General features: G+C 36.5%; 1 protein-coding gene across 2 annotated transcripts in view; it reads left to right on the forward strand.

The window, feature by feature from the left end:
* LOC131156267 (uncharacterized) overlaps positions 1-23,745 on the forward strand; it is a 121,279-nt gene that overhangs the window by 39,001 nt on the left and 58,533 nt on the right. For both annotated transcript variants that reach the window (XM_058109809.1, XM_058109808.1), the window contains exons 7-9: positions 6,222-6,278; positions 6,402-6,469; positions 6,566-6,646. In XM_058109809.1, the coding sequence (XP_057965792.1) occupies positions 6,222-6,278; positions 6,402-6,469; positions 6,566-6,646 (206 nt within the window). The remainder of the gene's footprint in view (positions 1-6,221; positions 6,279-6,401; positions 6,470-6,565; positions 6,647-23,745) is intronic.

The raw sequence follows: 23,745 nt of genomic DNA on the forward strand, positions 1-23,745 counted from the left end.
TTGCCACAATGCTAGCAAATGCAAGAATTGCTACAACAAGCTCCTCCTGTTACATTACTTTGGCCATGACTGCCATACGAACCTCGTCCTCATCCTTTAACACCTCCCTGACAATGGTTATACATACTGCTAGCCATGACTGCACTATCACGCGAAGAAGCCTGAGAAGAAGATTGAGAGTCATTGATCCGTTGGATTCTAGCATATGCTTCATTCATAGATGGAATAGATTCATGGGCAAGAATCTGATCACGGATAGGTTGAAGCTCTGCACTCAACCTAGCCAAAAACCTGCCGGCCAAGAACTCTGTCCTTTGCCTCTTAATCATCTCAATGTTGGAACTACTTGGTTGATAAATGTTGAGTTCCTCCCACATACTCTTTTAGAGTGCTATTGTACTTACTAGTAGGCTTACCTTCTTGGTCATATTTGAAAAACTTCTCATATAGGTCAAAAACACAAGTTTGATTTTTATCTCTTGAGAAGTTTTCACGGGGATCATCCCATATGGCCCTGGCTGTTTTATGAAACATCATGTTGGCAATAATTCGCAGCTCCAGGCTATTCCACAACCACACATGCAATATGCCATTCTCTTCACCCAATCTTCGTAATCGTTGGAGTCTTGAGATGTAGGAGAATGCAACAAATATTTGGACTTCCCTTTTGCATTAATATGTACACACACTACCTGAGACCATAACAGGTAGTTGGGGGATCCAACCAAATTGATGGCTGTGATCTGTACTTTAATAGTATTAGTCGAAGCTCTCTGTAGAGGCCATCAAAACCACCCCCAATATGCTACAATACCAGTACCAGGAATGAACACCACAGAAACAATGCGAAATCAGGAAGCGCACACAAGCACAGAGAAGAACTTCAGAACTTCAAAGGGCTGCTCAGACCATGGAACATAAGTTACAATATCCTACAAGGAATTACTGACCATGCAGACAAGAGCGTCAGGTATGATGGCAGGCAGCAACTAGAAATGAGTGCTGACAAGAACAGGGAATCAGGTCACTGAACACCAATAAAAAATACCAGTGACTGATACAAGAGTGCTGCAATCAATAATGAATGCACAACATCATCATGCCACAGCCAACCAATGAACAGCAACAGAAGTTTCCAGAAACAGAGTATTACACAGCAACAACTGATACCAGAAATATAACATCACTTCAGATCAGCAGACCACCGTGAACACACAGCATCCTGCCAAGGATGCTGCACAGAGAAACCGAGATTAAAAGTGGCCTTCAACTAATCTCAAACCAACCAGAAAGTCAGATTTGAGAGCTGATTAGGGGAAGATAAGAAAGAAAATGAAAAACAGGATGTCAGGAAAAAAACTTAGAAAAATCAGATTTAGAGGCGATTAATGCTCTGATACCATGTTGTGAAGTTAGAGATGGAGGCAAGAAGAAGGAAAAAGAAGAGAAGCAAAGAAGAAGAAAGCAAAAGAAAGAAGGAAGCAGCAGTTTCCTGGAGTTATGTTCAACTCTAGGTCTGCCCTTTTATATATTGATAATAAAAAGCTTGAAAGACAAACATAACCCTACACACACGGACACACCACATAATTACTGAAAGAAACCTATCTCTTCTAACAGAATTATTCTCCAACAAGGATCTTCCCATGCCCTTGCTTCTTGTCCTACATCAAATCTCCCCTAGTTAGAAAAAAATTGGCCTCAAATTTCGAAATGTTGGGGGATCAGAATAAGTAGCAAACTTGGACTCTTTGAAAGCCTGCACTTGATTGATGCAAGAAACCACATTCCATTGACAGCACCATAGACTTGAATTGAGATTTGGCATCAATGAACACATTAGGAATGACGAACTCAACAATAAGAATGTTTGAAAGACAATGGATGTCTTCACACATGCATTTCCTTATTGTAGTGTCGTCAAGTTGCGTAACTATGTAAGATTTTTTTTTGGATGCCAGGTCAAGTGTTATGTGAGAGTATAGGGCCATGGCTCACATACATGTCAACTTGTTTGTTTGAAGAACATGTTGGACGAACATGGTTTTCACAATTGTGATTTATTGGGTTGATGTGTGATAATCAAGCTGCTATTCGTATTGCCTCCAACTTGGTCTTACATGAGCGGAGAAAATACATAGAAGTTGATTGCCACTTTGTTTGGGAGAAACTTGTGCAGAAGCTCACTACAACTACTTATGTGAAGTCCAATTTGCAGTTTGTTGACTTGTTCACTAAAGCTTTGGAGTTAAATTCATTTGTAAGCTTGGAGCATATGATATTCATGATCCTGTTTGAGAGGGTGTTAATGGGTATTTGGTTATTAGTTTTATAAGTAGGTGCTAGTGCTATGCTAATAAGTTAGAGTTAGTAAGGGTATTATGGTCATTGATATGTACTTGACATATAGTATAAATAGATGGAGAGACCTATCATTGTGATTAGGTCTTCCATTTTACTCATATCTTAACAGTAGTATATTTGTATATTGTAATAACATACTAATGCATTACAGTACTGCTAGCAAGCCTAGCAATCAATATTTTGGTACAACTAGTAACTATATGCTTCGCACGTGATTCCAAGTGAATTATATATCTTGACTGATATATTTAGATAATTCTTTTTAAAAAGTTATATAAATTGTTATTCATTAATTAAATTATTTATTTATAGTTATTACTTTTATATATTTAATGGTCAATTAGTAAGTTTATTCTAATTTCAAATAAATTTGGTCTTTATTATTTAGAAGGTACTTTAAACTCTGTTGTTTTATTTCTAATATTACCTTTTAAATGATATATTATTATTTATTTGAGTCATATTAGACACTTTATAATAATTTTAGAAGACATGAGAATTGTTAACCTATTATTTTTACTGTAATTTGATATTTAATTAGACAAGAAGAATATGTATTTTTTCTATAAAAAAAATATACACTATTCATACTATTCTTTATAATATGAATTTATTTTTATTTCTAACTAAATAAATTTTTTTTTTTGTTTCAAACTTTAACCTGTCCAAAATATACTTTATAAATTGAATTTGATATAAATGTGTCTCTACTTATTAAAAAAATTCTTTGACAGGTTTTAAGAGTTCTTTTTACAATAATAGTTTTTTTTTTTTTTATAGAAATTTTAATTACTAAACTAGGATAGACTGCAAACTATTTACATAATTGGCGCAATCCACAACTAGGCCATACAACAACTGATCCACATCTTCATCATCTGGACAGCCTACGAACAGCACTTCGATTGACAGTCACCTGCCCAACATGCATTAACTGCCCCTAGATAAAAATTAATTGCCCGGGTCCACTATTCAAGTCTCTCCATGAAATGCATAGCCACCATGGCCACCTCTTCCAAGTTTCAACACTCCTTACACCCCCCCACCCCCAAAAAAATATATCTATAAATATATATGCCTCCATTTTTATAAGTTTGAGAAAGCAGACAATAATTACCAATTACTATTTTACATTAACCCTTATTTTAAAGTGGATAGCATAATATAAGAAAAATAGTTAATAAATTAAATTCAAAAAGCACTTCTTGAGTAAACAAAATTCCGTCAAATTTCTCATAAAAATTATTTTCTGTCATCAGCGCATTGCTACCTTCTTCTTCTTTATTTTTATTTATTTTATTTTATTTATTTTTTATGTTTTTTTGTGTGTTGTGTGGTGGGCGTCATATACATTGGGAAATTTTAATAGAGATTCTCAGTGAATGCCAGAGAATATGGGAGTAGTATTAGCCCATGGGGTTGAGGAGGAGGGCTGTGGCAATGGGCCAGAGCATATAGGTTCATCCTTTTGAAGTTCTGCAGCTTCATGACATCTTGGTGGCAACTGCTCTCTCCTTTTGACCACATGGATTTAGGAGAAACAGCTGCATTTATGGAAAAGAAAAAGATGATGACTACAATAAGGATGTGTGGCAAGGCAGTTTTGCTGGTGGTGGCTGTGCTGGTGGTTGGTTGGCAGTTGGCACATGGGAAGTTGTTGCCGAGGCTTGAACAGGGAGAAGAAATATCAAACCCCAACCACTCTCCTTGTGTCCCAAGGTTATCCACAGGAATAAGATGCAGATTGAAAGTGCAACCATTCAATAATTAAATGGGGGGAATTTATTGCGGTGCATTTATTTTTTTTGGGGGGGGAGGGGATGTTCTGTCCGCTGGCTGACTGCATGATGAAGATGCTGATTGGCTGTCAATGCCCCAACTGCGGATAGACCCAATTATGTTAATAGCTTGCAATATATTCTAATTTGGTAATTAAAGTTTTGGTAAAAAAATCCAGTTTTAATTTATATTTTTGGTTCATATATGTCAAAAAAATTATTTGTTCACATGTTAATACTCAAAAATAAAATATTCATTCATTTAAAAATAAATGTCTAAAAAACTTGTTTGACCACTTAAAACCTTGAACCACCCACATACATATTTAACTGTTTAATGTTATTCAAAATTAAAGAAATTATTACAAAAAACTTATAAATTATGCAATACTTTGTACATGCACATTGCGTTTGCACATTCATTGATATTTACTACTATAAAGGGGATAACACCGTCTCATCATTTCTTAAAATTTTAAATAATAATTTCAATAAACATTGCCCCAACCATTTAAATACACCTACCAAATCAAGTCAAGTTTTGGGTTGAAACCCAACCCAATAAATTTTCAATGGTTATGAATGCAGCCACAGAGTTTGTCTTCATGGGCCGTTTTGACTTTTCTGCCAGTGCGTTTGTGTTCTCAAATTTGTAGGTGAACAATGAAGTCCCACAAGTTTCTTGAAGGGGTGCCAAATACATCCTTGGAAGAGTAAAAGCAGATACATTTATTACAAACAATGGAAGAAATAAAAATCATGAGATCATATAAAAACAGTTGACAAAGTCCAAACAATTCACATGGAGGCATGAGCACAGAATGGGCTGACATGACCATTTGATTGCAGAAGATAAGGGGGATCAGAGATTTTCTCTGGTCAAAGCACCGTACATGTGCCCATTTGTTTGCAATTGTGCCTTGGTTGTGGGAAAGATGAGGAATCTTGAATTGAATCTTTTGGAATTTGGAGGTGTGATAGGGAAAATCACAATATTATGATCAGATTATTGTTGGCTCAGTTAGGCTTGAGTATAGGGATGAGAACATGTAGAGGTTGGTGGCCATGAAACCCAAAGAAGAATTACACAAAATCAAATCAAGTAAATTTATAGTGCGTGACAAAAAAGGTATATATATATATATATAAACACTAATGAACAAATTAACCTACACAATAATATTTTAGATTGTTAGAAAAATATTGTGTAGATTTAGTATGTACATTCTATATGAAAAAAAAAAAAATCAACAAAATCATATATATAAATAAATAAAAATTAGAGTAGAATAATGTGGGCTGGATTGTGAATTGTGGGATAGTGTCCTTAAGATGGTATTGCCTCCTCACATGCCATACTGACAAGCACCATCTCCGTGATCAAACTCAGACCCGCAGCAGTCTCGTTCCATCAGCACATAAAGTGACAGGATGAACAGGCACATGCCCAAATATAAATAATATAAAAAATATATATAAAATCAATAATGGAGAGTAAGATGAATAGAGAGAGGAGATGATATTATTGTTGTGTTATTTTGTGTTGAATGTATAAACACAATCTCGTTATATGGAGGTAGAGAAACCCTTTCATGAATATATTTCTTCAAAGAATCTATTATGAGTAGGTATCTTTTATGGAAGGAGTAACTTTTAAAAGACATTTGAATATGTACCTTTTAGAGAGTAAGGGTGAAATTGTAAAATTTGATGCAACACCCTGATTTGAAAACACATATCCTTTGGTGGTTTAATTTTTTAAAGTTTAATTTAGTTTTAATTTTAGTTTTAGTTTTTCAGAAAGTAAAAATTCAAGGAGGCAGGCTGATGAGAAAACGCACCGTCCTTTAGGCACCCCAATGTGAAATGTATAACTTTTCTTTGTCTTTTATAAGGAGTATAGATATAGATTAAATGTAAAGCTCAGTCATTTGCATCTCTCCATGATAATGATTTTTGCACGCACATTGATTATATTAGTATATTCTAATTAAATAATACATAGAAGTTACATCTAGATGATTTTTTTATTTTAGCTAATTAAGAAAAACTTATTTGATTTGGATTTTTTTCTTGCAGGCTTTGGATTTTCAGATAAGCCTCTACCAAGATATGGTTTTGACTACACTTTGAAAGGTATTTTTCCAGTGACTTTAAATGCTAATGCAAAAAGCTGTTAGATTAATTCCTATGTTCCAATTTTATTTCAGATGAAAGAAGAATTGTCTCATGTTAACTTTCTATTTTGATTTCTTGCAGAGTATATATTATCCTTGGAATCCCTTATTAATAAACTTGCCAGTGATAAGATTGTGCTTGTTGTCCAGGTATATTTTTTTTGGTGGGCTTCACTGCCTCATAGGCTGGTCCATGTTATGATACATCACATGTAACTGAATGTGAATTTATGCTTTACTTTGTAGGGATACTTTTCACCAGTTGTCATCAAATATGCTTCCAATCATCAGGAAAATATTGACAATCTCATACTTCTCAATCCTCCAGTATGGGTTAATTGATGCTTTATCAATCATTTGTTGAAGTGCTTTCCATCATTACTAGTTCTTGTACCTAAGGTCTTGAATTTCAATTTCAACTAAACTTTCAAGGCTTCAAAAGTACCACAATTTCAATGGAATGTTCAGTAGAAATGATAGAAATTAGTAATGAGGCATGAATTTTTTTATTTGTGAAACATTAGAAACCTCTAATATACATAATAATGCAAGATTTAGAACTAAAATATTATAAATAAAACACATTAATGATAAGTACATGGTGTATAAGGTTTAATATCTATTATACAACATTCAGATTGAGGATATTCAGTTAATATAAATGAAATCCATAAACAAGTTAAATATTAGTTATTTTGTAAATATTGCACTTTTGACATACAAGGTCGAATAAATGTTGAAAGTTGTAACTAATATCCAAGTTCCATTTTGCATAAAATTTCAAAAATTTGATAAATTATCAGTCATATCCTTCTTGTTAGTCTCTATTTTCTATAAAATAGAAGAGTCACTAAAATAGAAGTTTCAATTTCTGGTTTTGCATATCAAATTTCAATTTCAAAGGAATATTTCCATAGTTAAATTTTTGAAAAAAATTGCTGAAAATTTGAGATTTCAATAAATTTCAGATAATTCATGGAAATTACTATGGAAAATTTTCAAGAGGGAAATTAAATGCCAGTTTGATTTTTAGGGTGGTGGAAAGATGAAATTTCAATGGAAGTGTCTACAATTTTGTGGAAATTTAAGACCATGCTTCTACGTTGATCCAATTCATTAGTAGCTCAATATTTTTTTAGATTGAAAAAAAAGAAGAAGAAGATGTTGTTGAGATTTTGATTAAATGAATGACCTAACTTGAAGATAGGTCTCTCCCTCTATTTGTAATACAAATCAAATACATTCTAATGACAATAATTCCCGTACTAACTCTTATTAGTTAACATACTAACTCACTTAATAATAACAATACTAAAAGACATAAATAACCTCTAACACTCCCCCTCAAGTTGGAGCATAAATGTCCTATGCTTCTAGCGTGTTACAAATAAATTTAACATGAGCAGCCCCCAAAGCTTTGGTAAACAAATCAGCAAGTTGCATATTAGACTTCACATAAGCAGTAGTTATGAGCTTTTGCACAAGTTTCTCTCGAACAAAGTGGCAATCAACTTCATTGTGTTTTGTCCGCTCATGAAAGACTAGGTTGGATGCAATATGAAGAGCAGCTTGATTATCCCACATCAACTTCATTGGCTGAGAATGTGAAAAAAACCCTATTCTTCCAACATGTTCTTCAACCAGACAAGTTGACAAGTAGTGTGAGCCATAGTTTTATATTTTGATTTAGCACTTGACCTGACCACCATAGTTTGTTTCTTACTCTTCCAAGAAACCAAATTACCACCAACCAAGATATAGTACCTGATTGTGGATCTCCGGTCGAAAGGTGACCCAACCCATTTTGTATTTGTATATCCATGGATATAAGTGTGACCCTGATCATGATATAGAAGACCTCTCCCAGGTGCACCTTTGAGATATCTTAAGGTGCAAATTACTGCATGCCAATGATCTGTCCTCGGAGAGTCTAGAAATTGACTCACAACACTTGTTGCAAAAGATATATCTAGTCGAGTGACTGTGAGATAATTCAACTTTCCAACGAGTCTCCAATATTGTCTAGGATTAGGTAGGTAAATCACGCATATCCGGCACTAACTTGCTGTTAGGATCCTTGGGTGTATCAATGGGTTTGGATCCCAAAAATCCAATTTCATTCAATAGATCAAGAACATATTAACTTCATGACAAAACAGCTCCTATATGCGATCTAGATACTTCTATACCCAAGAAGTATTTCAATGGTCCCAAAAATCAGATTTTATTTGTGAGTTTATAAGTGAATTTGTTTCATTTCTGCGTGATACTCAAGATCAAAGGTGACTTGGAGATGTTTCTTGAAAATTGAGAGTCAACTCGTGATTTTGCATGTATAGAATGAGAATTGTGGTCAACTTTTGTTAAGGTCTTTTGGTGATACATAGTTGCAGTGGGTATATGTACAAATCCAGCAATATGGTGGCAAATTATTGGACAAAGGAATGCCATTTATCACCCCGTGGGCACAATTTGAAGCTTTTCCATACTTTTCTCAAGTATGGAGGAAATGTTGGTAAAATTGCCATGGAGAACCACCAAAGGAGAACTTCAGATGTTTATTTGGTATATAGGACTTCTATTTTAGGTTGGGATATTTTTGGTTATTTTATTAGTTTAGTTAATTTAGGTTTATTTTCAGTATTTAAGTACTTTGGAGTTATTTTATTTTTCTGGTTGTATTGGGGTTTTTATCTAAATATGCTTTTGTAGTAGTAGTGGTATAAGTACCAGATATGTAAGTTATTGCACATTTATCATTTGAAATCAGAACTGCTGCAGTTTCCCTATCTCCCTCTCTCCTGCAGCTATTCCTTCTGCCTCTTTTTCTTCTTCGTCCTCCCACATCTCTGTTCTGCTGTCCTTCTACAGTCTGTCCCTCTCTTTTTATATCCTGTGATTCTGTCATCCCCTTCCTCTTTTCTGGTTCTGATCTGTTGCTTTCCCTTCTTCCCTCTTCTTCCTTCTTCTTCTTCCCTTTCTTCTCCTAATTCCTTCCTTCATTCTCTCAATTCTCTCTCTATTTCTGAATTATAATATTTTTCCAACATCAAATTGGTATGAGAGCAAACCACAATCACCACACAACCATTCAAAGTTCAGAAATTGCAGGAACTGAAGCACTGTTCATCGGCCTGCAGCTTCTCCAGAAATTACACTTGTGCCACTGGCTCGAAACCCTAATTTCCAGAAATCTTCTTGCAATACCCCCCACACCATCAAAGATAGAGCTCCTCAAAACACCTTCATCTGAAGTTTCATCACTGTACGACCACCAGGGAGCCCCAACATGCTGGCTAAAACTTTTCTGGCCAACCCTGCTTCAAATTCTCACACTTTCTGCAGTTTCCTTGATACACTGCCACCCTCACTAGAATACCCACCCCTCGATCTGCCACCAGCTGGAGCACCATCGCTGAAGGACCCTTGCTGGAAATGTATGTGCACTACACACTGGGAGCCTTTACAACAGCAACAAAACCAAGCCTTAAGTCCCACTAGGTGGGGTTGGCTATATGAATCATTTTCCGCCAATTTATGCGATCATGAACCTTTTCTTTTGACAGATTTAGGGCTATTAAATCCTTACCCATTGTCTCCTTCCAAGTTATTTTAGGTCTGCCCCTACCCCTTCTACTGCCCCCCACAGCAACTAACTCACTCTCCTCATTGGCACACTATGTGGCCTACGTTGCAAGTGGCCATACCATTTGAGTCGTCCGTCCCTTATCTTATCTTCTATAGGAGCTACAAGCCTACACCTAACTTACCGTGAATATGTTCATTCCTTAACTTATATTTCAGTGTTTTACCACTCATCCATCTAAGCATTCTCATCTCGGCAACTTTTACTTTTTGGATATTTTGTTTCTTCGCTGCCCAACATTTTGATTCATATAGCATAGCATGTCTTATAGCCATCCTATACAACTTCCCTTTTAATTTTAAGGGTATTCTATGATCACAAAGCTCACTTGAAGAACTTCTCCATTTTACCCAACCTGCTTTAACTCTATGCATTACATTATCTACAATTTCTCCTTCAGCTTGCAAGATAGATCTAAGGTATCGAAATCTAAAAGTGCTATTTATTTCTTCATCATCAAGTTTAACTTGTCCTCATTATTCCTCCTACTATTACTGAAATTACATCTCATATATTCTGTCTTATTTCTACTTATTCTAAAGCCTCTAGATTCCAAAGCTTCTCTCCATAATTCTAACTAAGCCTCTACTCCGCCCCTAGTTTCATCAATTAATACAATATCATCTATTGACACCCTAATTTTAACCAAGCCCTCCTAAGAAGACCCGACATAATAAAGTTTGACTTCAAGCCCTGAACAACCCCGAGTTTCAAAATTAAGACCCTGAGCCCCCGTGACGCCCAAATGTGAGTCCTTTTGATGTCAACCCGAGTTCTGTAATTTTCATTTAAGTCCTTTATAGAGTCTACTAAGTTGTTAGATTTTTCAGAAAATTGAGTCTTCTTGGACCCTGGTTTCGTTATCCTAGTGTGAGACCTTTTAGTTGCAAAATTAGTCTTTGTCCTTAGTCTTAGCTAATCTCCCTTGGGACTAGGTTTTGTGGTTCAAAAACCAAAAATAAAGTCCTTTTGAATTAGGGTTCCTCGACTATGTTAATTTAAAAATTAGTTTTCAAAGTCAGTTTTCTTTTATTAAGTTTTCCAATTGAACCCCCCATAATAATCAGTCTTTGTTAAAATAGGTTTCCTTAGTTAAATTCCAATTTAAAATACCAATTTATTTCCTTGTTAGGTTTTCAGATTTTTTTTAGAAACTCGGAGTTAGACTTTTTAATTTTTCTAAAAGTTTGGTGGAGTTTAGTCACATTAAGTTTGAGCTGGGTTTTCAAAATTCTCAAGTTTTCGGGTGTTAATTTTTGAAATCAGGAATTTAGGCAAAGATTTGAAATCAATCTAGCAAAATCAGGAACTGTTCATGCCCCTAGGTCAACCCTAAGGTCAAAATTAAAAGGCATCACAAACTTTATTTAATGATATGCATGTGCACAGTGAAGTACACGCTGAGGGATGTTACATATGGGGGTACATACAGAGCATACAAAAATAAAGTGAAGAACTAAGCACAAGGAAATGAAAATAAAATTGTACGAATTGAAGCTGCAGGAAAAGCAACCCAGGGGTACATACCTTTACACAAAAATTACAAAAAGAAGAAAACAGAAAAAGAAAACAAAATGGAAGATTCCATGCCCTCCAATGCCCTGCTGCCTGCTAGGACTTTTCCCCAAAGCATCCTGCGCACAGAAAAGAGAATAAAAGTTAGTTAGCAACAAAAGGAAAATACAAAAACAAAAATAAAATAACCAGATGCCATGCCCCCCTCTCCTGCACTGCCACCTATGTACCCTAATCACCTGCGCACAAGAGAGAAGGAAATCAGTCAGCCAGCCAGAAATTCATAAAATCAAAAAGAGGAAAAATCAAATGTGAGTTGTTAGAGGGAATTATTCCCTGACACAATTCTCTAGAGGGGAAATTTGTTAAGGGGATTGGCACCAAAATGCACTCTCAGACTCCCTATAAATAGGGAATCTCGGCACTGTAGACAGGGCACCCCTCAGATAGTAAAAGAAACCCTGGTGAAATTGAGAGAAGTGAGGAAAAATTCAGAAGAGAGGGGAGGTTCTGCCAGTTTTAAAAAGAGAGAGCTGCAGAGAAAAGCTCTGCATTACACAGTGCAGAGAGAAAGGAGAAAACTTTGAAGAATTCAGAGCACAGAAGCAAAGCTTGGGAGCTAATTCAGAACACACTCAGACACCCCAGACAGGCGCCGAAGCAGAATTCAGGCCAACTAGTCCCAGAACAGACCATCAGAGGAGGGAGAATTGAAGGAGATAGGAGGAGAAAAGGGACATGTATAATTCAATTCTCATCCTGGTTACATTTCATGCATTATGGTGATTGATGAGTACGTGCAGGTGCATGTGTGCTCTCTGGTTTTGGGTTCTCATGTGAATCTGAATCCTGAGTTAGCAGTAATTATACCCAAACCAAACCATGTGATCCAGGTTGCCGGGTTCGGGTTTTTCGACCCAAGTTGAACCCACTAGACCCATATCCAATCTTGGGTTTGAATTACCCGAAGCTTGGCCCATCCATTTTAACCCTGACCTCAAACCAACCCTTAACCCAGAAGCCCATTTTGTTTGCTTTTAAAATCAACTGGGCCGGTCTGTCCCTGTTTTAAACTAGCCCCACCACCTCCCTTTTAAAAAAAATCTAGCCCACTTTCGGTTTTTTTTTTATTTTTAAATTGAGCCCACTAATCTTTTTAAGACTGAGCCCACATTCGTTTTTTTTTTTAAAAAAAGAACCAGCCCATCTTTTTTTAATCTAACCTTAGCCCATCTAAAAAAAAAAAAAAAAAAAATCAACCCCGGGCCCGTTTTCAAATAAACCTTGGGCCTGCTTAAAATTTTTTACCTCAAGCCCATTTTTTATGTTACCCGAGCCCATTTTCAAAAACCCAAGCCCTATCTTCTGTTTTTATACCCGACCCAGTACCAGTTTTTAAATATGCCCACTAATTCCATTTTGAAAATAAGCCCACTGACTCCTTTTTAAAATTGAGCCCACTGACTTAAACAAAAAAAAACTAGCCCACTCCCCATTTAAAAAATCCAAAGCCCATTTTAAAATCCGAACTAAAGCCCATCACCACCAACCCGCTGAGCCTGACTCGGGCATAACCGAGTTGATGCCCGGGTTGACTCGTGCAAGTCAACCCTATTCCACTCACCGAGTTGAGACAAGTCGCCTCGTCTTCAACTCGAAGCCAGGTCCAAACCCTAGCCCTAATTGGTTCACACGAGGGACACTGCAAACACGATTAGCATCCCAAATCGTAGAAACACCAAACTAAATCCAGCATTCGATCGACAATTCGAACAAGAAATAAATAAAAAAAAAACAAAAAAAAAAATAATAAAGGACAGAGAACTTATCTTCTTCGTACTCTGAGTGAATCTCCCCAAAATCCATACCAAGCCATCTCCCTCAAAGTCCTCAGTAGTAAGTCCCCAGAACACCTTGGATTGATCCAGATCTGATCATAGAGTTCGAGAGAGAAGGGGAGGTCAGAGAGTGATTTAGATTTAGAGGAGGTGGCAAGATTAAGGCTCAGGGTTTTCAGCTTCAGTGAGGAAAGCGAACCAAGGGCAAGGGTTTTTAGTTCAAGGAAGGATAGAGAATGGAAAGGGGATTACAGGTTTGAACTTAGCTCAGATCTGTTAAAGGAGAGTTGAAGGGAGGTTGGTTCTCCTGAGTTTGGTTCATAGAGATTAAAGGAGATGAGAGCATCAATTGAAGAAGGAACAGAAACCCTAGGGTTTCTGTTTGTGGATTTTCAGAGAAGATTAACAGAGGAAAGAGAGAGGGTCTGCGAGGAGGTTAGAAAAATGAAAGAAAGGAAAATTTTTAGTTTTATATGTTCTGATTAGAAACCCTAGGATCATGACATGTGGAATATTTCATCTTTGCACGATCAAAATCACGCACGATTGAATCCTGGCCGTTCACTTCTGGATTCTATTGAGTGTTAAGATTAAGCCACGTAGGAGGTCTCAAGCAGCTCCATCTCCCACCGTTGGATCCCCTCAGCAGATCAACAACCAGTGTTGTCCCGCGTTAGGAGCAATAAATGGTGGCCAGTTCGCCAAGGTGTGCGTGCCTGTCTCTTTCACATGCCGTGCGACACGTGGCCGTCTTGTCCCCTGGTCATTAATGCCTGAAGCGGCTCTTGATAAGCCGTTGGATTACGGCTCCGATAGACGCACCAGATCAAGCCACGACACTGACTCGCGTCCGCTTCACCCCACACTGTTGGATCTCTCATCCTCACCAATGGTGGAGATCATCTACGTCAGAGGTCAATCATTGCACCTGCTCTCTCGCCTCCACGTCGCCATGTAGCATCTCTACTCCCTTCACCATCAATGCTTGACACGGCTTGTTGACAGCCATTCGATCTTGGCCCCCTTTGGACGTTTGGGATCCTGCCACGTTGACATACCGAGTGCTGCTCCGTTACCCACTGTCCGATCTAAATGTCGCCAAGCAGTCCAGATCGCTTGCGGCAAGAGTCATTATGAAGCCCTGCACACCCACTGCACGTGCCAACACGTGGCATGCTTAGTGCCGGGCGGCCTTCCCTGGTAGCCTTTGGATCTCCCTTTTCCATGTGCGCCTAGGATTGAGGCACGTGGCCAAATCTTCACCCGCACCCCTCCTCCACTCGCAAGCTAACATGTGGCATTGGCCTTGATCGGCCTTAAACCCGTCTCCCAACGGATCGGTCAAAGGTTGACTGGTCCATTCCCCCTGAACCGGTTTCATCCGGTTTTCTTCTTTTTAATTACTTTGTTTTTTAATTTAAGATAATTCATTTAAATTTTACAAAATTCATAAAAAAACTCATAAAAATTCCTAAAAATCAGAGAAAAATATAGAAAATTCAGAAGAAATTCTAAAAATGTTCTTGACTTGATTTTCATTGTTTTTGCTTAATTGTCTTTTTTGTATTTCAAAATTTTGGGGAAAAATATAGGAAAAATGTTATAAAAATTCAGAAAAAAAATCATAGAGAAATATAAAAAAACATTTTTGAGTTGGAAAACTCATTTTCACAAAATTTTTCATCCCCAAATAAGTTCAAAACCTCCCAGAATATTATTTTTCACTTAGAAAAATACTATAAAAATTTCAAAATCTCGGGAGCGTATTTCCTAACTATTTTCTCGATTTTTATGTCCCGATGATTGCAAAGGGAGGCGTTGAGCTTTTTGAAGCAGGATATGCCCTAGTTTTGAGGGAATATTTATATAGTATTTTATTTTGTACACACTTTTTAGGGAGTAAAATAAGGAGGCTTATTAGATTTGTTTTGGGATAATTTTAGATTAATTAGGTATCGTTCGTAAGAACGGGTGTGTAGGGGGTGTTAACACCTTCCCCTCGTGTAACCGAACTCTCTAGCCCGACTCTGGTAGCGCAGATCGATTCTACCCTTAATTGGGTAGTAATCAAGTGTTCTAACCACACTTCAAAAGGTTAGTGGCGACTCCACACACCATGTTTTCCATGAAATTATCATTTTAAAACCACCTTTTCCAGTTCGCGTACCCCGGGACAACACACACATGGTTGTGTTTCCGCCTTGCGCAGGAGAACGTCGTGACATCATCTGCAAACAACATACACCATGGAACCTCACATGCTGGCAGCCTGTGAGTGGGAAAATTTCTAGTGTTTTCCTGCCTCTAGGTTTGCAAGAAACCGCCTCCAACCATGAAAATTTGAGTTTTCCTTGAGATTTTGAAGCAGAATTTAGGAAAAATTCAAGTGTTGGCATTTGATACATGTTTGGAGGATAATTTCAGCACGAACACTGGATTCAAACTTCATTTGCTGCATTTTGTGGGATTTTATTTTGTGGAAACTTGAGAAATTGGGAAGTTAGCTTGAGATAGTGGGGTGCCAACACATTTTTCAGAGTTTTGAAGGCTTTCTAGTATTCAGATTGAGGCCCAGCCCCTGTATTTTGAGATTCACTGCAACAAATTGGTTCTCTATCGCGAGATTTTAATGTTGGTTTGAAGAAATCCATCTTTCGTTTAATACATTCTTTTGGAGGATAAGTTCAGTGTGCCAGAACCATTATCCAAGTTTACAAGTGGAGTTTTCTTGGAGCATCTATGAGAAAATTGAAGTGAAATATTTGAGGAATCCCTCAAAACTACCAAGTCTCCACAAGGAACCATTATCCGAGTTTACATGTGGAGTTTCCTTGGAGCATCTGTAAGAAAATTGAACTGAAATATTTGAGGAATCCCTCAAAAACTGCAAAGTCGGCTCAAGGACTTTTTGTTAATGTTATACGACCTTACAATACTTGGAATCATAGAAATTGAATTAATGTTGCTTATCTATTTGGCTCTTGTTTGAATTTGCATTTATCCATATTGATTCTCTAATTTAAAAATAACAATAATGATGAGTCGGTTCCATATATCTACTTCCTACCTAGTTGGAAATGCTCAACAATTACTGGACAGAATGCGTAGTCTTAGAAAGCTTTCTTCTAGTGTCACATATTATTACCTTAACTTTGGAGACCTCATTTATCGATGTGCTTTTAGTAAGGAACCTAGAATGGAAATTTTGAAATTTTGTTCAAGAAAGAGTTGAGGGATGAAATTAGGTGCATAAATGTTTGAAAACATCCCACTACTTTTTTTGAGGCCTATCATATGACTTTGGAAGTGGAGAGATTTCTCCAACTACCAACTTATAACAACAATTCCTATTTTAAGGAATTTCATCAGTCTGGATCAATTTCTCCATGGTCTTGAGGTATTCCTAGTCCCTCCCATGAGGGATGAAATCAGGTGTATAATTGTTCGAAAATGTACCACTACTTTGTTTGAGGCTTATCATATGACTTTGGAAGTGGAGAGATTTCTCCAACTATCAACTTATAACACCACTTCCTATTTTAAGGAATTTCATCACTCTGGATCAATTTCCCCATGGCCGTGAGGTATTCCTAGACCCTCCCAAGATGTTCAAGTAAAAGCTCAAATTGTTGAGGATAAAAAATCAAAGATTAGAAGTGCCCATGCAAATTGATGCGTAATTGAGTATCCCGACTACATAAATGATTTGCATGTTACTAGTGCACAATTTTTTAATATTCTATTAACATGAGTCATGAATCTTCTCAAAATGAGGTGTAAGACTTGTCTTTAGTGACCCTAAACATTGTTGGAGCCTCTAGGCAAAAGATGGACCTTGACTTGTCACGAAACTTGGTTGTTAAGACTTGCAATCAACAACAAGATGAGTTTCCAACTACTAGGACTAATATGTTTGTCAATGACCTTGCTCTCCAACCTCAATTTTCCATTTCTAACCCAAAGAGTGAGGAACAATCAGTAGCTGTAGAGTTTGTTGAAAATTATATAGTTGTGGAACCTTTTGATGAAATCCTCTTGAGATTATCCGTATCAATCTAGTAAACTTATGCCTCCATCCCTTTCATCTTCCCCTTTTATATTTTCCTTAACCAAATCTAGTGAAACATTGTCCATAATCCTAGAATATGGACCGAATCCATATTTGCTGGAGCTGCCAATGGATTTGGATATTAAATTGATTTCTTGCTTGGAGGACTTGATACTTTATCTGACGACATTGTAGGTTGTAGCCTTCTATGCTACTTGCAGTTAAAGGATCTTCTAGATACTCTCCAATGGTGATTGATGACAAAATTCGGATCGCGTCACCTCGTGATTTGCCTACATGTTCAACTTTGTTTCCAATCATGAAGTTAAATCTATTACTCCATTTTAGAAATCGAGGTTGAGATTTCTCTAACAAGGGGAGTTTGATGGAAAATTACCAATGGAGAACTTTAGGTGATTATTTGGTAACCAGGACTTCTTTATTTGGTTGGGATATTAGTGGTTATTTTTAAAAGTTTAGTAAATTTAGGTTTATTTTGTTATTTAAGTAGACAAAATAAGTGGATAGGGGAGAAAGCTAGAGAAATTAGAGAATTAGAATTTAATCTCTGGTACACTAGAAAAGAAAAACATTAAAATGGGGTGGGAATCATTGTATATGAAAACCTAAAAGATAATGCGGTAGATGTTAAAAGAATAGGGATGGGAGCATAAAAATCAGGATAGTTGTAGGCCAAGACATAATAAATGTCATTAGTGCATATGATCCCTAACTAGGATTAACAGCAAACCTTAAAAGACAATTTTTGGAAGATATAGATAGTATTATTCAAGTGATACCATGGTCTGAAAAAACATTCATTGGAGTTGATTTGAACTGACACACTAGAAAGGATAATAGAGGTTATGAGAGGGTACATGTATGGAGATAAAAATGAGCCCAAGGATGTAATTTTAGATTTCACCATGTCATATGATCTTGTTATAATGAATACCTACTTTAAGAAACAAGAAGAACACTTAATTTTTGAAAAGGTATTGACTAGGAAGGTAGATCATTTATCTTGTTTGGATTGTAAAGCTATCCCATAGCTAATTGAATAAAGAATAAGAATAGAAGTGGGGGTCTCAAAGAATCAAAGAATAGGGCATACATATGGTTTTTATTGACTTAAAGGAAGCATATGATAGTCCCTAGGGAAGTTCTTTGGTGGGTTTTAGAAAAGTAGGGAGTTTGCAACATATATACTAATGTAATTAAGGACATGTATGATAAAGTAATAACTAGCATTAGGACTGCAATAGGAGAGTCTAGAGAATTTCCAATGACAATAGGTGTACTTCAAGGCTCTACCTTAAGATCCTACTTGTTTTAGTTGTTTGCTTTAGTGCTTGATGAACTTAGTAGGAATATCCAAAACTAGATCCCCTAGTGTACGTTGTTTGTAGATGATATTGTTTTGATTGATGGAAGTAAGAGTGAGGTAGAATCTATGTTAGAACTTTGGAGAACAACTTTTGAGTCTAGAGGTTTTAGGATGATTAGAAGAAAGGTAAAACAAATGAAATGTAATTTTAGCCATGTAAGGAGGAATACTGAAGACAAGCTTAAATTTGATAATCAAGAAATAAACAACACTAATAGATTTTTATATCTTGGATCTATTATGGTGGTGAAGGGAGAAATTGAAGAGAATTTAGTGCATAGAGTTAAAGCAAGTTAGGTAAAGTGTAGGAGTGTGTCGAGTGTGATGTGCGATCATAGAATACCATTAAAATTAAAAGGAAAGTTCTATAGGACAACTATAAGACCAGCCATACTTATGGATTAGAATGCTGGGAGACTATGGAACATTACGCTCAGAAAGTAAAAGTGGTCAAAATGTGCATGCTAAGGTGGATGAGTGGTATAACATTAAAGGATAAATTAAGGAATGAGCATATTCACAATAAGTTAGGCATTTCACTGGTTGAAGATAAGATAAGGGAAGGGCCACTTAGATGGTTTGAACATTTAAAATGTAGGCCAATTAGTGCACCATTGAGGAGGAGCGAGCTAGTCATTGTAAATGGTACTAGAAGAGGAAAGGACCTAAAACAACTTGGAATGAAGTAATGAGGAAGGTTTTAATAGCTCTTAAGTTAGTTGAAGAAAATGCCCTCATTCATGTGCCTTGGCGGAAAAAGGTTCATATAGCCGAACCTGTGTAGCGAGACTAAAGGCTTGTTGTTGTCGTTGTTGTAAGTTCTTTAGGGTTATTTTGTAATTCCTTGTTTCATTGAGGTTTTTATCTAAATATGTGTTAGTAGTAGTAGTGATATAAGTGCTGGACATGTAAGTTATTGTACATTTATGATTTGAAATCAGAACTGCTGTAGTTTCCCTCTCTCTGTCCCTCTCTCCCACAGGTTCTCTTTCTGCCTCTTATTCTTCCTTCACCTTCTTCTTCCTGCCACATCTTTGTTCTGTTCTGCCCTTCTACACTCTGTCTCTTTCTTTGTCTATTTTGTCATCTTCTCCCTCTGTTCTAGTTTTGTTCTGCTGCTTCTCCTTCTTCCTTCTTCTTCTTCTTCTTCTTCCCTTCTCTTCTTCTAATTCTCTCAATTCTCTCTCTATTTCTGAATTCTAATATTTTTCCTAGACCACATCATTGATGGAAGATGCCTTGTGAATATGGTTTCCACAAGTGGGGTCATTTGCATACAACTTCATCCAAAACCTCACCTAGAGCCTTATGAGATATCTTCGATTGATATCATTACCTTGCATGTTTATGAAAGATGTTTGGCTCCTATCCAAATGGGTTTATATTTTGATAATGTTTGTTGTGATATCATACCCATGAATATTGACCATGTAATCCTTGGTTTGCCTTGGTTGGATGATATGGGTGCGACTCAAAGACATGAGAACACATGTCTTCCACTATAATGGGAAGAAAATCATTTTGAAGCTTGCTGTGTCAACCAACCAAGACAAAGAATATGAGATTATTGATTATGTCAAAGTTACTCAACTTCAAGACACTGGAAGCAAGGAAATGAATGTGTTTGAAGACATCCAAAGTCTTTTAGACATCCCTTTTGTTGGCTTTGTCATTCTCGATGTGTTAATTGATGCAAACTCTCAATTCAAGTCTATGCTGCTGCCAAAGTATTGTCCTTTCTTGTCTCACTCAAGCACCAACTTTCAAAGAGTCAAAGTTTTCTTCTTGCTTCTAGTTCTACAACATTTCAAAATTTGAGGCTGAATTTTTTTCTAACTATTGGAGATTTGATGTATGAGTGGGACAAGAAGCAAGTTCTCTAGAAGATCCTTCTTGGAGAACAATTAAGAAGAAATGGGTCAAGGTGTTGTTGGATTTAGTTGGTAGTTAATTTTGTGTTTGGTATTAACTAGCATGGGAGGGATTATGTGTATTTGGGGGTTTGTTTGTAATATTTATGTAATTAAGGGCTATGTTTGTAATTTCATGTTGTTTTAGGGTTTTATGTGTGATTTCATGTGTTAAAGGCATTCTTATAAATAGTGTGTGAAAGCCATATTGTAAGTAGGTTGATGAATTTGAATTTGAAGGTGAACATGTGATTCCCTTTGTATCTCCTCTCCTTTCTTCCCTTTTCTCCTTTCTTCCCTTTCATCTCTTATGGTTTCAGATCGTTGCTGCTGCCCCTGCATCACCCTGTTATCATTAGTCTATGTTTGTGAGTCTTGCAATGGTGTCCATGTATCCCAAGATTATGTTTCCTTTGTCATTGCACAGATAACAACCAAGAAGTTAGATAGGAAGAATTATATACAGTGGTCTAACGCCACCAAGATCTTGTTGTAATGTTAGAGATGGAGGCAAGAAGAAGAGAAGAAGAGAAGAAGAGAAGAAGAGAAGAAAAGAAGAAGAAAGAAAGAGGCGGCAGATTCTTGGAGAGTTATGTTTAGCTCTAGGTATGCCCTTTTATATATTTATTAATTAATAATAAAAAAATCTTAAAAGAACAACAACAACAACAGCAAAACCAAGCTTTAAGTCCCACTAGGTAGGGTCAGCTATATGAATCATTTTCTGCCAATTTATGCGATCATGCACCATTTCTTTTGACAGATTCAAGGATATTAAATCCTTACTATCTCTTTCCAAGTTATTTTAGGTCTACCCCTATCCCTTCTATTGCCCCCCACAGTAACTAATTCATTCTTCCTCACTAGCGCACTATGTGGCCTACGTTGTAAGTGTCCATACCATCTTAGAATAATAGTAAAATCTTGAAAGACAAAAATATCCCTACTTGCACCACATAATTACTAAAAAATGCTATTTGTTCTAACACTTCATCCTCAAGCTGGAGGTGTATAGACGTCACCCAACCCCAGCTTGTTACAACCACTAGGCAAGGAAGGCTTAAATAAAACCTTTGAGAAAACATCTCCTAATTGGTCCATTGTTAACAAATGGAGTCCTTACAACCCATCTTCAATGCCCTCACAAAATGACAATCAGCTTTAATGTGCTTTATTCTCTTATGAAACATTGGGTTGCTAGCAATATAAATGGCAACTTAACTATCACAGAACATATCTGTTAAAGCTTGAAGTACATTGTTGGCCCACAACCTAAGAGCTTAATATTTTATGCAAAGTGATAATCTAACATGGTATTAGAGCTGGTTACCAGGAGGTCTTGGGCTCTAGTCTTGTTGCTTGCGTTAATTGTGTGGTATTTAAAAAAATTATTGTATTACTTGTAATGGGTGTTATTTATCCTTTGTTTATCTCTCCATGTGCTATCAGGCTATATGTGTAGGGGAGTGTTAAAGCTTGATATACATTGTTTGCCCACAACCTATCAACTTAAGCTTTTAGGTAAATTTGTAATCTAACAAAATCAATAGGCTTCTTAACCAAGAATCCATCTTTGACTTAAAAGACTTCAACCACATAAGCTTATTCACTGCATAAGCCATAGCTTAGTATTTTGGTTTAGTACTAGATCTAGCTCAATAGTTTGTTTCTTACTATGCCAGGTAACTATATTACCTTTTATAAATGTACAGTATCCAGCAGTAGACCTTCAATCATCAACCGAGCTAGCCCAATTTTTATTAAAGTATCCTATGATCTCACAATTTCTGTTGCATTTATATATAAAACCTTTACTAGAGAACCTTTGAGATACCTTAGAATCCTACAAAGAACATCCTAGTGTGGTTGCTTGGGATTTTCTATAAAGTAACTCATCACCCCCACAGCAAAGGATATATCAAGTCTAGTGACAGTCTGGTTGATCAACTTGCCAACTAGCTGCCTATATCAATGTTTCTCTTAAAGTCTGGTCCAACATCCCTAGACAACTTCATTAGGATCCATAGGAGTATCATAAGGTATGGTTCCCAACATACCAGTCTCACTTAGCAAGTCCAAGGTATATTTTAGGCTTTTTAGCTGAGATAGATTCAACCCTTTATTATATAATACAATCTTAATCCCAAAGAGAGTAACACAGAGTACCCAAGTCCTCAATTTGAAAATTTTCTTGAAGTCACTACTCAACATCTGCAATGCCACTTTGGTCATTGTCAGTGATGATTGATTATGCTCAAAATCATGGTTCGAAATCGCGGTCGCGGGTAACGTCGCGAAAAGGTCGCGGGTCGCGGGAGATGCGGGTGTTACGTAACGGGAAGCGGGCGTAACGGTCGTGAATTTTTTTCACGCATGCACAACCATGCCAAAATTAAAAAATAAGCATGAAATCCATTAATACATGATTTTTAATGAATTTTGAAGGCTTTCATTCAACCTACAAATGCTTTTTAATAGGCATTATGATTTTTATATTAATTTTAGTGCGCTGTTTACAAAAAAAAGCATATTTTTTTATAGTTTACATTACTTTAATGAGTAAAAAGATGTAGAAATGTAAGAATCAATTAATTAAAGTCATAAAGTTACTAAAAATGAATCAATACTCAATAGACTTAATACTCAATATACACATTACACATACATGAATTTAAAAAGTGATTAATATCAAATATCAATAAATAGTTGAAAATACATGAATACAATATTACAAATTTATAACATAACACATGTCACCACCAAAAAGAATGACGTGGAGGGTCTTCATAATTTGCATCTGTATCTTGAGATTGGGATGGGAAATTATCTCCCCATCCTTGTGGAAATACATAGTTGAATGAACCCAAGTTTGCGTCATTTTGTTGTTGCTCTTGAAAATGTACTGGTGATGAAAATTCTCCTGAATAATGTCTATAAGTTGGGGCAGGGGCTGGCTCTGGGTAGTGTGTAGAAGAAGACTCACTAGATCCTGAGATTCCTGATCCACTGGGATAAAAATGTGAGTCACGAGATGCATAATGTGGATATGCTGGATGAGATCCATATGATTGTGATGATGAAC

This window comes from Malania oleifera, chromosome 5 (genome assembly GCF_029873635.1).
Source record: "Malania oleifera isolate guangnan ecotype guangnan chromosome 5, ASM2987363v1, whole genome shotgun sequence".
NCBI lineage: Eukaryota > Viridiplantae > Streptophyta > Magnoliopsida > Santalales > Ximeniaceae > Malania > Malania oleifera.